The 14,210-nt window shown below is 62.9% G+C and overlaps 1 protein-coding gene across 4 annotated transcripts in view; it reads left to right on the top strand.

Moving 5' to 3' along the window:
* Nucleotides 1-12,551, top strand: part of BAHCC1 (BAH domain and coiled-coil containing 1) — a 56,098-nt gene extending 43,547 nt beyond the window's left edge. Inside the window, exons 13-27 of one of the 4 annotated variants that reach the window (XM_082605501.1) lie at nt 598-708; nt 2,907-3,027; nt 3,873-4,168; nt 4,946-5,124; nt 5,224-5,288; nt 5,753-5,860; nt 5,947-6,088; nt 6,173-6,287; nt 6,389-6,464; nt 6,590-6,698; nt 7,437-7,556; nt 7,723-7,899; nt 8,007-9,193; nt 9,357-9,593; nt 10,204-12,551. In XM_082605501.1, coding sequence (XP_082461627.1) covers nt 598-708; nt 2,907-3,027; nt 3,873-4,168; nt 4,946-5,124; nt 5,224-5,288; nt 5,753-5,860; nt 5,947-6,088; nt 6,173-6,287; nt 6,389-6,464; nt 6,590-6,698; nt 7,437-7,556; nt 7,723-7,899; nt 8,007-9,193; nt 9,357-9,593; nt 10,204-10,413 — 3,253 coding nt within the window. In that variant the 3' untranslated portion in view covers nt 10,414-12,551. Of the gene's footprint in view, nt 1-597; nt 709-2,906; nt 3,028-3,872; nt 4,169-4,945; nt 5,125-5,223; nt 5,526-5,752; nt 5,861-5,946; nt 6,089-6,172; nt 6,288-6,388; nt 6,465-6,589; nt 6,699-7,436; nt 7,557-7,722; nt 7,900-8,006; nt 9,194-9,356; nt 9,594-10,203 lie in introns of all 4 variants that reach the window. The other 3 variants (XM_082605499.1, XM_082605498.1, XM_082605500.1) reach the window with 3 other exon arrangements.
* Nucleotides 12,552-14,210: the final 1,659 nt, after the last annotated feature.

Genomic DNA, 14,210 nt, shown 5'->3' with positions numbered 1-14,210 from the left:
GAACATGGCTTGGGGAGACACCCCCAGTTCAGGCACTGGGGCAGATGTGGGCACAGCCCAGCCCAGGGCCACCGCCTTGTGGGCAGAGGTCAACCTGTGTGTACTGAGCTGAGTTGGGCCAGAAGTGAGGGCCTGGGAGGGTCCCCAGAGGTAGTGGAAGGTTGAGGCGGTCACTCAGCAGAGAAACCAAGGGAGAGTGGGGGGTGGAAGAACCACCCAACAGAGACTGGTGCAAGGCAGAGGCCGGTCCTCATGATAGGGGGACAAAGGGTGAGAATAGTGGTGTCTGAGCGGGGGCTGGGAGGCCGCGGCAGGATTGGGGCGTGGGAGGGTGGAGGGAACGCCTAAAGTTGCCGTAGCAGCGTGGAGAGCTCACCTGACTGGAGTGTGCAGGACGGCTGGAACTGGGAAGCAGGGATGGTGGGGGCAGCGGGGACGCTGGCTCAGCCTTGCCCTCTGTTTGGGGACCAGGCTCCCGCCAAATCTTGGGAGGGCCCGCCCCCCGCCACAGCCCTCAAGGGCATTGCCCTCTCCTGGACCCCTGTCAGGGAGCCAGGACAGGCGTCAGCCTCTGACCGCCCCTCCTGTGGCTCCCAGGAGAGACGAGAGCTCGCGGAGCCCCGCCAGGCGAGGGCCCGGCCGGCCACGGAAGCGCAAATACTCCAGCTTGCTGCCTACCCTGCGACCCAGCGAAGGCAAGAAAGTCAAGTGAGTCTTGCATGCGTGGGCCCCGTGGGGTGCCTGGGGCCGGAGGTTACTCATTGGCGCTGGGCTGGCCCAGGTGCCCTTGAGGCCCGGGCAGTGGGGGCTGGGCTCCTCTCTGGCTTCCGTGGCCTCTGGGCCTCCCTCACAGCTTCTCCTGAAGACCCAGAACCCCGGGCCAGCCGCGGTGGGGAGCGTCTGGGGCACTGAGCCCGTAGCAGACAAGCCCCTCCCCCTGGGCCTGGGGCGTGGCCACACCAGCTCCACGCACCTGGCCGTGGCCGGCTGGGGCCGTGGCATCTCTCCTGCCAGGCCCCGGCCCCAGCCCGGCCCCACGAGTGCGAGGCGGCGTTGCGTAAAAGCCTCTTTATCTGCACCGTATAGAGTCGTTGGTCACGCTGCGGTGCTGTGCACGGCTGCCGGCGCGCGGTTATTATCCATTACCCGCCCGGCGCAGTCATTGGCGCACTCCCGGGCCTGGTATAATTGTCCTTCTCGGCTACAAATTGCCTCTCCCGGCAGGCCCATTTGCATAAATCCTCAAGCTCCTCCAAACACGATTGGCGCGGCGTGTGCGCACTGCATCAATCCTGATGATTTGGTAATAATAGTTAAATCGGCACTAAATGGTTCCTTCAATTAAGACAGAGGCAAAAAAATTAATCTCAGGGCTTTATGTCACAAAACATTAGCAAACGCGGAGAAGGTTACAGGGAGGGGAGTTCGCGTAGGCTGCTGTGGGCGGGGAGGGGATGCACCATATGGCTGGGGGGCCTCCCCAGGCTGTCCCTCCGCCCTGCCCAGGTGTCACCCGGCGGGGGCTCCAGGGGCCTCCCTTTGAGGACCAGCCGGAATTGTAGGGGCTGCTGGCTAAGACCAGGGCCTGGCAGGGGGCCCTGTTGGGGAGCCCCCGGTGAAGCTGCGCCATGCTTTGCTCGAGCCTGCCTGGCGCCAAGCCCCTGCCTGACCCTGGAAGCCCCATCCTGGTGCTTGCATTGTGGCCACTTTCTCCACTGACCTGAGAAAACAGGCCCTGGCTAGACTGGGAAGGAAACCAAGGCCAGGGCCCTCCCTTCCTAAGGATCGGGGTTCCCTCCCACCCTCTCCCCATCTCAGGCTCCTACCCACTCTCCATCCCTCTGTGGGGCCCCTGCCCTTCAGTAGCTGCTGACAGTTGGGCCCAGGCAGGAAGTGGGAGGGCCAAGGCCCGGGGGCCAAGCATGGTTCCGGGCCAGCTTCCTGCCTGGCCTCTCTGGGCAGGAAGGTAAAAGTTGACGTCTGGCCGCACAAGGCCAGGGCCAGGCCAGGGCCCTCAGCCTCCATCTGTGACTCATTTTCATTAATGCTATGTGGGTAAGGGAGGGAGTAGGTGAGAGGCCCAGCCCGCAGCCCCTGTCTGGCAAAGGACAGGCAGCCAAGCTCCCAGCCTCACACCTGTGGGACACAGGGAAACAGGCTCAGAGTCAGGAGCTTCCAGGGCCCCATCTGGGAGCTGGGTGGGGAGTGCAGAGTTTCTCCTTTGAGACGGAGAATTGAGGGCAGGGGACAAAGCTCTGAGGGGTCTGAGCCCAGCACTGGGGGTCCCTGGGGGCTAGGAGGCAGAGCCTGGGCACGAGTTCCTCTGGCTGCTGTCCCCCACATCCTCTTCCTGGCAGTGGCAAAGATGCTTGGGGTGGATCCCTTTCTCAGGGGCCTCTCCTGATGCCCTCTTTGTTCCTAACTGCGGTAGCTGCTGGCCTTTGCACTCACTAAGTGACCTTAGTGAGTGCAAAGGCCAACACGATCCCACCCCAGCCTTGCAGAGAGGCACAATTTAAAGATCCCTATTTTCCAGGTAGATAGACTGAGGCCACATCCCAGGTCACACAGTGACCCAGCTGGCCACAGAGCCCTGGCTCCTGAGCACTGGGCTGCCCCTCCCCAGTCAGTGGGCAGAGGGGGCTAGCTAGGTAGCGGGTGCCGGGGGGCTCAGCACTGGCTTGGCCCCCCTGGCCTCCCAGCAGCTCTGTGTGCTTAGAGGAGACTGGCCCAGGGGCACAGCCTTGGCTGGGAAAGAAGCAGGGCCCTTACAGGGGCAAGTAGGTCTCCCAGACATGCAGCTGCACCACACGACCCACCGCGGTGCCCTGGCTGCCGCCACAGGGACTGTCTTGGGGACAAGGCCCAGGTGCCCAGGTGTGACCTGCGCCCCCCCGTGCTCTCAGGGCAGTGCGGTCCAGCCTGAGCCTGCTGTGCACCGAGCTGCGGGGCGGCGATGATGAGCCCTCAAAGAAGCGAGGCCGGCTGGAGAAGGGCGCCTACGTGGGCCTGCAACCCGCATGTGCGGTGAGTCCCACAGCAGCCTCACCCTCAAGCCCGGGTGCAGGATGTCAGATGGACAGGACAGGGGGCAGGCGGTAGACCAGCCCCAGGCCAAACACTGCCACCCCGCCCTGCCCCGTGCCACCATCCAGCTGGGGCCCCACTGCTCAGATGAGCAGACAGGGTCCAGTGAGCTTCATGTGCCTCACACAGGCGAGCCTCTGAAGCCGCAGGTATGACCCGGGGCTGGTTATGCTCCATGACACCTCCCCTCCCTCTGCTCACTCCAGCGGGAGGAAAGGAACACACAGTTATCATAGGTCACAGGAAGACTTTTCGGGAGGGAGGGCCCACGATGTCCACCAGGTCAGGTGCATACCTGGTGTAGTAGGTGGACCAAGGGCACTGCCCTTCCCTTGGGACAGGCTTCCCCAGGGGTGCCAGCACCCCATTCCTTCTCAGTGCAGTGGGTGCCTCCCACCCCTCACCTATTCTAGGGTCCTGGGAGGGACAGGTGAGAGGTGGGTCTGAGTCTGTTGTCACTTTTCCTGTCCCTCCCAGAGCAGGAGGCTGGTCCTTCTCTCTAGGACATGACAAACACTTGGGCCCTTGGCCTCCCTCTGCCAAGCTGAGTAGGCTGGGCCATCCGGGGAGGCTGTGAAATGGGGGACAGGACAGGCACAAGTTTAGGCTCCAGTGGGCAGGCCCTGTGCCCCGGAGCCATACTCCCTCTCAGGCATTTTGGAGGCCAAGGCCAGCAAAGTGCCACTTTCCAAGCCCAGCACTGGCAGAGGGGAGGCCGAAGGTCACAGGGCCGTGGCTCAGGGTGGGGGACCCGGTGACTGCAGCCTCCACCTGCCCATTTACAGGAGAAGGTTCGGTGCAAGAAGAGCAGTGGTCAGGGTGACCTGGCATCTGCAGTGGCCCACAAGGTAGCCCAGCTGAAGCCGAAGGTCAAGAGCAAGGGGCTGCCCACCAGCCTCGGCCCCTTCCGGCGGAAGGAGGCGACCCCAGGGGGTCGCATCCGGAAGAAGCTGTCAGGAGCCAAGAGCGCCAAGGTGTCTGGGGCAGCCCGGCACCCACAGCCGGATGGTGGCGTTGCTGGCAGGGAGACACCTAAGTTCCCAGCCCAGCCGGCAGCGGCCGCAGCACATGAGGCAGGCAAGTTGTTGGTCTGAGCAGCACAGCCAGGACCTGCACGGTCACTGGAGGCTGGGGGAGCGGGTGGGCTGGAGCTGGGACAGCCATCAGAGCCTGGTCAGGCTCATTGCGTATGCCGGACAGGGGAGAACCTCTCAACTGGCCCAGGATGGGTTCTCCATGCCCCACCCCCACACGGGGGGCCACAGGGAGAAGAGAGGCTGCTGGATGCATCCTGGAAAGAGGGGCTAAAAATAGCCCTTCTGCCTGCTCCAGCCTGCCTTCCTGCAGTGTCCGGCCGGGTGACCTGGAGGGGTTATCTGGCCCCCAGCAAACACACATGTCCAGAAACAGTAGCCTGGAAAAATAGATGCTTCCTCCCTGCCAGCCCCTGCCCCCTCCCCCAGGTCCCGCCTGAGAAAGAACAAAGGGAGGGAAGAGGAAGCAGGAAACAGGAGGGCATCTGGCAGGGGGACGAGGGAGGGGAAGGTGCTGCCCTGGGGAAGGGGATCCCCAGCCCTGCAAGGTGGGTGCTCCACTGCCCAGCGCATAAGAAAGGAAAACTGAGGCAGAAAAAGGGAGGTCAGAGAGGCAGCCCCTTCTCCTTTCTGATCCAAACACCCTCACCTGGACACCTGGCCCAGGTGCCTGCCCTCGAAGCAGCCCCGGGATGGCAATGACCGGCTCCACTCAGCCCCCAACACATATCCATACATGCGAATGATCCGCTCCCCCGACCCCACCCCAAAATGGCACTGCTCTGATGCCAGATCACCTGGACCACCCGCCTCTCCCCAGGCAGCGGCTCGGACAGTGAAAACTGTGAGGGTCTGTTGGAAACAGAGGCACCCCCCAAGGAGCCCGGGCTGGCACTGCACGCTGGGGCCCGCGTGGCCGTGCTGGGGCCCTCACCCTCCTCCGTGGTCAAGATGGAGGCCAACCAGAAGGCCAAGAAGAAGAAGGAGAGGCAGGGCTTGCTAGGTACCCAGGGGGTGAGGGCGGGCTGGGGCAGGCCTGGCCGATGAGGGCCCCAGCAGGCAGCTGGGGCTCCTGCGACGGCTTCCCTCCCTCCCTCCCCAGGGGCCTGCCGCCTGTCCAGCCCTGAGAGTGAGGTCAAGGTCAAGAGGAGGACGGTGAAGGCCAAGGTGGGCAGCAAGCTGGAGCAGGCCCCGGGGCGCAGGCCCCCAGGTGGGCCCAGCAAGAAGAAAGCCAAGGGCAAGGCCAAGGGCAGCCTGCGGGCAGAGCCGGGGGCCACACCCGGCAGGGAAGCCCTCTGTAGCCCCACCCGGGCCTTCACCTGCCACGAGGAGGGCAGCAGGCTGGCCAGTGAGCGCCTCAAGAGAGCCACGCGCAAGAGCACAGTGCTCCAGCCAGGGCTGCGGGTGAGGGCCAGTGGGCACCCCAGGGTCCTGGGCCCGGCAGGGTGGGTGCCAGATGTGAAAGGCCTTCGGGGACATTTACTCCACTCTTTTCCTCTACTTGCTACACCAAGTCACGCTCTGGGACTCATATTCAGGGTCACACTCAGGGTCAGCCTGAGTCACACCATGGTCAGGCTGGGGGCAGGAAGGCTGGTGCCACCCTCACCTCAGCCCCTCCCCTCCGACAGCGGAAGAACGGGGCCCTGTCCATCGCCCTGTCGCCCCGCAACGCCAAGGCCATCCTGGGGAGGGGCAGGAAAGCGGGCAAGGTGAAAACCAAGGCTGCCGGCAAACAGGTAGCATCCTCACCCCGACCTTGGGGCCCAGCCAGCCCTGACCTCTCCTGCCCCTCCCAAGAGAACTGACACTTCTGGCCCTCCAGGGCAAGGGCCAGGCGGTGAGCCGGCTGCTGGAGAGCTTCGCAGTGGAGGATGACTTTGAGTTTGAAGACAGCAGCAGCCTCTCAGAGGAGGAGGAGGAGGAGGCCAGTGGCCCCCTGAGTGCCGAGCAGAGCGCCGCCTTGGGTGAGCGGCCAGGGGGGAACGCTGAGCGTCTGGGGCCAGCAGTGGGCGGATGGGGGCCAGATGCTGACACCCCCATCTCCACAGCACGCTCATGCACCATCCACAAGGAGGACCTACAGGACGGGCTGCCCGTGCTCATACCCAAAGAGGACAGTCTGCTCTACGCGGGCAGCGTCAGGACCCTGCAGCCCCCCGACATGTAAGGCCTGGGCGTGCGCAGGGAGGGATGTGGGCTGAGGCCTGAGCGGGAGGTGGTGGATGCGCAGGCCTGTCTCATGCTCCCCTACCCATGCCCCTCAGCTACAGCATCGTCATCGAGGGTGAGAGAGGCAACCGGCAGAGGATCTACTCACTGGAGCAGCTGCTGCAGGAGGCGGTGAGGGGACAGCCCCCGCTCGGCTCACCACCCCAGGGAGGTGGGCCTGGCTGCACCCAGCCCCTCCCCGGCACCCCTTGGCCAGCCCTGCCCACTCACGGCCGCCGCCCCCGTTGGTCCCGCAGGTTCTTGATGTCCGGCCACAGTCCAGCAGGTACCTCCCGCCCGGCACGAGGGTCTGTGCCTACTGGAGCCAGAAGTCCCGCTGCCTGTACCCAGGCAGCGTAGTGCGAGGTAAGCCCCGCCCAAGGACCCCCAGGGAGGCCCATCAGCCCCTCCCCTTAGGCGAAGCTGCACATGAGAGACCCGAGTGCCAGGGAGGGGACCCTGTCTCTCAAGGAGGGCCTCCCGCCAGCCCTGCTTCCCAAGCTGGAGTGGGTCAGACAGAGCAGATGATAACATCAGCTCCCTGGTCACCAGGAAAAGGCGAGGGTGGGACCTGGGGTGAGGACAGGGTGGAGCCTCTAGCTGTCCAGAAGGCCTAGCAGAGAAGGGGCCCCAGAGACCCAGACCTGAGGGTTATAAACTGGGCACCTGGGCACCAGCTTTCCTGGGGTAAATCCTTTTGCCCCCTCCCCCAGGCACAGGATGTGGGGACCCTGCGGTCTGACAGGTGCGGGGGCAGGTGGGCGGGCAGGCCTCAACCAGGCATGTGTTTGCATACATGCGCGTGTGCGTAGGGGGAGGTCGGGGCCCCGCGTCCCCGTGAGTGTGCCCTGGGATGCGTGTGATGGATGGCGCTAATATTGCCTCTCCGGCCACACTCCGGGAGGTGGAGGGGAGGCAGGCTGCTCCCAGCTGCCCTGGCAGCTCCAAGGTCAAATGTGATCAGGGAGCAGAATATCCCAGCATCATCTGTCAGGCACTACGGAGCCCATCCTGTCATCCTCCCATCCCGGCCACCCGGCCACCAGGGAGAACCCCGTGGGCCCCGAGCAGAGAGCCCTGTGCTCAGGTGGGCCCTGTCTCCAGGCGCCTCCAGTGATGAGGAAGAGGACCTGGACTCCGTGGTGGTGGAGTTTGACGATGGGGACACTGGCCACATCGCCGTCTCCAACATCAGGCTGCTGCCTCCGGACTTCAAGATCCAGTGTGAGCCCCAGGGCCCTCCAGCGTGGGGTCCTTACCTTTCTGGGTCAGCCCCTATGGCTGGAGTCGGCCTGGGCCTCCCCTGGGTCCAGACAGTCTCCCAAGGAGGGAGCAAGGGGAGGCGGCCACCCTGGCAGCACAGCGCTGAGGCCACTGGTCCACTCTGCAGGCACAGAGCCTTCGCCAGCCCTGCTGGTGTCCAGCAGCTGCCGAAGGACCAAGAAATCTTCCTGCGAGGCACCCCCACCTGGTGAGGCCACCGCTCCCAGCCTGTCTCCCAAGGCACATGATGGCCCTGAAGCCTCAAAGACCCCCGGGAAGAAATCCGTAGGCAAAGACAAAGCTGGTACTCGCGGGACTGCGGGGACGTCGGGTGGGGAGGCACTCTCGGGAGTGGGGGGCCAGAAGGGGCGGGCAGGTAGTTCCTCTTGACTCTCCCTGGCCTCTCCCCAGGCAAAGCGGAGCTCCTGGCCTCTGGTACCAAGCCCTCCGCGGGGGCCTCAGACCACTTCCTGGGCCGCCGGGGCAGCCCGCTGCTGAGCTGGTCAGCGGTGGCGCAGACCAAGCGGAAGGCGGTGGCCACGGCCGCAGCAGGTGGCAAGGGGCCGGGCGTGCTGCAGGACCTCTTCCAGCTCAACGGCGGCACCAAGAAGCTGCGGGCCCGCGAGGCGCTGTTCCCCGTCCACAGCGTGGCTGCTCCCGTGTTTGGCAACGGCTTCCGCGCCGACTCCTTCAGCAGCCTGGCCAGCTCCTACTCTCCCTTTGTCGGTGGGGCCGGGCCCGGCCTGCCCGGAGGTGCCCACAAGCTGCTGCGGGCCAAGAAGGCTGAGCGGGCGGAGGCCGAGAAGGGTGGGCGGCGGCGGGCGGGCGGCGAGTTCCTGGTCAAGCTGGACCACGAGGGCGTGACCTCCCCCAAGAGCAAGAACTGCAAGGCGCTGCACGCAGGTGACAAGGATGTGGGGCCCAGGCCAGGGAGGCCCCTGCCCAGCCCCAGCTATGGGCACCCGGCCCTCGTGGGCAAGGACAGGAAGGGGCGGTCGCCTGTCCACCCGCTGCCCATGGGGCTGGCACTGCGCAAGTTCGCAGGCCAGGCCGAGTACCCGCTGCCCTGCGACAGTGACTGCCACAGCTCCTACTCGGACGAGGAAGAGGACGGGCCTGGCCTGGCCCCCGGCGTGCCCTCCCGCTTCCTCGCCCGCCTTTCCGTGTCCTCCTCCTCCTCGGGCTCGTCCACCTCCTCCTCCTCGGGCTCCCTGTCCACCTCCAGCCTCTGCTCCTCGGATGACGAGGGCTCCTCCTACAGCTCAGACGAGGAGGACCCAGCCCTGCTGCTGCAGACCTGCCTCACCCACCCGGTGCCCACCCTCCTGGCCCAGCCCGAGGCCCTGCGCTCCAAGGGGGCTGGCCCACACCCGCACGCCCAGCGCTGCTTCCTGTCCAGGGCTGCGGTGGCCGGTGGGGGCGTGGGTGCGGGCCCCAGCAGTGGCAGACCCAGGCTCAAGCGCAAGGAGGCCCTGAGCTTCTCCAAAGCCAAAGAGCTGTCCCGGAGGCAGCGGCTGCCCTCCGTGGAAAACCGGCCAAAGATCTCAGCCTTCCTGCCCGCCCGGCAGCTCTGGAAGTGGTCGGGGAACCCCACACAGGTAGGTGGGCCCAACCATGCACACTTACACACAAGACACACCATCTGTCTCTCCTACACACTCTCTGCGTCTGTCTCTGTCATTCTGTCCTGTGTCCCCTGCCCGCCGCCTGTCCCCGAGGCTCCTGTCCTCACCGCCCTCTGCCCCCGGCTGTCTCCTACAGAGACGCGGCATGAAGGGGAAGGCCAGGAAGCTGTTCTACAAGGCCATCGTCCGGGGCAAGGAGACGCTTCGCATCGGGGACTGTGCCGTCTTCCTGTCGGCTGGGCGGCCCAACCTGCCCTACATCGGCCGCATCGAGAGCATGTGGGAGTCGTGGGGCAGCAACATGGTGGTGAAGGTCAAGTGGTTCTACCACCCAGAGGAGACCAAGCTGGGGAAGCGGCAGAGCGACGGGAAGGTGGGGCCTGGGGTGGGCAGGAGGTTTGGGGGTGTGGGCAGGCTCAGAGTGGGGGGCCTGGGAAGGGGTATCTCAGCAACTGGCACCAGCAGCCAGAAGGGGAGTGGTCATCTATGGACATCCCTCGCTCCCGGTTCCCACACCTCAAGGCCTCCCAGCCCAAGGGTGCCATGGGCCCCACAGGGAGTAACACAGCTGAGGGCTCAGGCCCCAGAGCCAGGCCACCTGGATCCCTCCCCAGCTGGGCCTTTGTGGCTCCCCATGCAAAGGGTGACAGTTTCACCTTGTGGGGGGCTGTGGCCCACAGCAGCCTGTAGCACCTGCCCTCAGCAGCCCATGTCCCCCACCACGGGCCCTCTGATCCCTGCCTCCCAGGGTCAACCCAAGACAGAAAATGCCCCCAGCTCACTCTCCAGTCTTCCCTGAGAACCATGTTTGCAGACGGTGCAGAAACAAGTGTTTCTCCAATTCTGCCAGCCTGCTGGGGGTCCGGGCACAGACCCCGGCCACACAGTTAAGAGCGTATCCAGAACTGAGGGTCCCGGGTCGGGTGGGGTGCGCTGGCCAAGGGCAGACCTGACGCCGAGCGCTCCTCGCCCCCCTCCCCCAGCAGAACGCACTGTACCAGTCCTGCCACGAGGATGAGAACGACGTGCAGACCATCTCCCACAAGTGCCAGGTAGTGGGGCGCGAGCAGTATGAGCAGATGACACGGAGCCGCAAGTACCAGGACCGGCGGGACCTCTACTACCTGGCGGGCACCTACGACCCCACCACCGGGCGCCTGGTGACAGCCGATGGTGTGCCCATCCTGTGCTGAGCCTGCACAGACCGGCTGCAGGTGACCCACCTGCCCCGCCATGCCCAGCGCCAGAGCCACAGGGACGTGAGGACCCAGCCCCATGCCTCCGAGCGGGAGGCTGGCCCACACCTCAGAGGGGCAGGTCTGAGCAAATATGCAAACCCACCAAGGCAAGATCCAGGCTTTTTTATTATTTTCCCTGGAAAGAGAGAGAGCTTTTGGGCATCAGAACCCAGTTCCATCCGTCTGCTGCGGAGGGTCAGCTGTGCCCCAACTGGGACCTACCGGCCCTCTCTGTTTTCCCACATCGGCAGTTCACGAGAGATTAGAATCCAAGCCATATTTTCCCTAGTACCTCCGACCGTCTCCCACCAGGGAAAGCAGAAATCAGGTGTGTTGTCTATTTATTTCTCTATGTAAATATTGTATTTCTGCGGGAAAGTTTTATGGAAAAAAAGCCGAAAAGGATTTTTTTTCCTCACACGCGTAACGAGGGTATGCGTGCGTGAGTGTGTGTGTGTCTATGTATGTGTGTGTGTGTAGAGATTTTGTTCTGGGGGGGGTTTCTTTGAAAATGCACTGTTTTCCTCAGCCTAGCTGAGTTCCAACTGGGGCGTCTGTGACGACAGAGGCAGCTGGGGGTGGGGGCAGGGGGGCCGGAGGGCACAGGAGAGGTCGGACAGGACCCTAGGTTACACCTGTTGATATCTTGGGGGGACTGTCTAAGATGGAAGTCACACTCAAGTTTATTTCCTTTTAATTCATCTCCTGGGAAAAAAAGGATTGGGGGGGTGGGTTTGATGATGAGGGTCCCTCGGGGAGAGAAGGGATGCCAGAAGCAGGCTCCCCAGCCCGAGAGCGTGACAGCAGCCATGTATGTATCTTACCTCTGTTTAAAACAAAGCAAAAATGAACAAATATTTTAAACTATCGATAAGAAAAAGTGATGTTTTGATTTTATTTCCTGAACGTTCCAAGTTATTTCTGATTTCCGTCTCCATGGCCAGCTTGTCCAGCCTTCACTCAGAGCAAGGAAGGAACTGGCCCCCGCCAGCTCATGTGGAGGTTTCTGGGACTTTTCTGCGGCCACTTGGCAGGGCCGCTGGCCTGGCAGGCTAGTGCTTGGGGCACAGAGCAGGGTTCCCTCCTGTCTACAACCCAGCCTCGGGTGCACAGAGCAGCCCTCTGCCCAGCGCCCTGGCTACCATTGTGCCGTGTGGGTGTCCCAGACACTCAGCACCCCCCCATAACCCTGGAGAACTCATCACACCTTCACTTCTCCTGAGGCCAACAGGGACAAGCAGGGCAAGCCAGACCCGTGGCCCAGCAGCCCTTGTCCCCGAAAATACGCACTGAGGGCCACATGCTCCCATGTCTCACCACACTGTCTCCCCTGGCCACAATGGGAGCCCCAGGAAAGCCCCCCAAGTTAGCCACTGCTCCTTAGGACGGGCTCTTGTGTGACCCACAGACACAGGCCAGGTACCTGGGAAATAAGGGATGTCAGTGGGTGCCCGGGCCCCTTTTTCTTTCCAACCAGGAAATCACCCCTCCCCCGCTCCTGGTGGCTCCACGGGAAGTACAGGGACAGGGAGGGGTTCCCCTGCACCCCAGTTTTCTTCTCCCACCCCAACTCTCCACTTTGTCTCGGCTCGAGTGCAATATTTCATTCCTGGTGGTCGTCCTGGAGAGGCGGCTGAGGTCCTGCTGGCGGCTGGGGAAGTGGGAAGATGCTGTGGAGCGACGCGGCCAGTGCCAAGGCACGTGTGGGGAAGACCCAACCACAGAAATTAGAACCTGAGGCTACTTCCAACCCCAAGCACCGAGGCAGGAGCAAACGAACAGGCAGCCTTTTCTTGGCCTCCCGCCCTCCCATTGGTTCTTCTCCCTAGTCCATGGATTTTTGTCCTTTGCTTTTCTCTTCCCATCCCCCTCTGTCCGTGTGCGTGCGGACAGCGCGGCCCCTCCCACCATGGTTAAACCTGGCAAAAGCACGACTCTTGTAAATGTGTAAACTAAGAGGATGGCTGAATTTTTTTTTCAATGTAAACACTAAAAACAAACAAAAAAAATACAAAGGTTTTATGAACAGCAAACTCTATGTAAAGGCATTTTAGTATTAAATTTTTTATTGATAACTTGCTTAAGAATAAATATACGAACTATTGTGCAGGTTTTCAGTGGTCCGGAATCCTAACTTCACCCCAGTGTCCGTGTGCGTGTCCCATGGGGACTCCCTGGAGGCCCCAGAGGCTAGGGTCTCAGCAGATGAGGGACTGGGACATCTGGGTCAGGCCTACCTCGGCTGCGGCAGCCGAGCAGAGCCCCTTGGGGTGCTGGGCCCGTGAGAGGCACATGCAACCAGAATGATTTTGGGGTGGCCTTGGCCTTTGAAACCCCCCAGGATGAGGGTCCCTTATCTTAGTAGATCTCCCCCATGGTGGGTGAGATGTTCAGCCTGAACCAGTCCATGTGGCCAGGCCGGGTGCCCCTGGAGGGGAGGAGTGGAGGGCACAGACACAGGAGGAAGGGTGGTCCCCAAAGTGCAGGGGAGGGGTCTGTGCAGACCAGACAGCAGACGCCCTCCTCAAGGAAGGCATGAATTTACTCATTTGAGAACCATTTTCAGCTGTGCAGGAGTAGTAAACGGCAGTCCTGATCGGTCAATGGCGGGTTGGCCCCCCCGGGGCCTGGGGCTTTCCAGGAACCCTACCAATTTGGGGGGGTGCTGTTTTTCCTCCGCCTCTAGGACCCCCTGGGGAGGGACCCCCTCAGCTGGGATTGGGGACCCTGATGAGGGGACCCCAGGTCAGGGCAGATAAGCATGGGGCGTGGGGCTGTGACCAGTGTGACCAGCATTCCCCCCACCCCACCGGCCTGTCAGGAGCTGCGGGCCATTTGCACGTATGCACAGACACACTGCCAGCCCACCCACTCTGGGGCTGCCCCGGGCCAGCCCTGACCATGCCCCTTTCCTCCGAGAGAACAGAGGGGCAAGACCCCTCCCTGGGATGCAAAAGGACTGGCCAGGGCCCAGAACATGGAGACCGAGGCCAGGCAAGGCTTGACAAGCTCTTCCCTTGGCCCCTTCCGAGCCCAGCAAGCAAGAGTGGTTAGAGTGAGACTCCTGAGCCGGTGGCCTGGGGCCACAAGGAGTTGGGACAAACAGTCTTGAGTGCCCAGGTTCAGCTGTGCCTGAAGGCAGGCGACCTAGCCCTTGGATTCTCCGAGTCCATGAGTCAGCAGCCCCCACTTTGTGCAGCTGAGTTGGGTTTCCAGCTGCTCAGGAGGGAAGCCCAATTCCAGGGGCTGCAGCAGGGAAAGGGAGTGAGTGGGTCCAGAGGAGGCCTTGGGACCAGGACGAGTGACAGAAGAGGTCTGAGAAAGGAATGCCTGCAGACCAGGGTTTCTGGCTCAGAGCCCCTCTGTCTGGGGGAAAGGGGGCAGAGACCCCCTGTGGGCCTGGAAGGCCCATCTTCATGACCTTCGGTTACGTGCTGCAGCAGAGTCCACGCAGGACCTGGGCCAGAGCAGGGAAGAGGGCAGGTGAGGAGCACAGCTGGTGGCCAGGAGGGCCGGAAGCTGGAGCCGGACTGTGGCAGAGGCTAGACCCTGAGGGGCCCTCAGTGCAAGACAGGGTCTGCACTGTCTGCTGGACGATGGGACACACTGAAGGCTCTAGGCAGAGTCCGAAATCAGATTGAGACCACTCCCTCTGTGACCCCAGAGTCAGAGTTACAGGGGCTTGTCCAGCACCTGAGGGAGGAGTTGACACCAGAGAAAGACTCTAAGGGCCTGGGGTAGGGGCAGGAGCA

This window comes from Mesoplodon mirus (assembly GCF_964341445.2).
Source record: "Mesoplodon mirus genome assembly, chromosome: 18".
NCBI lineage: Eukaryota > Metazoa > Chordata > Mammalia > Artiodactyla > Ziphiidae > Mesoplodon > Mesoplodon mirus.
The sequence above is the reverse complement of the archived record's forward strand: the minus strand, read 5'-3'. Positions and strand labels throughout refer to the sequence as shown.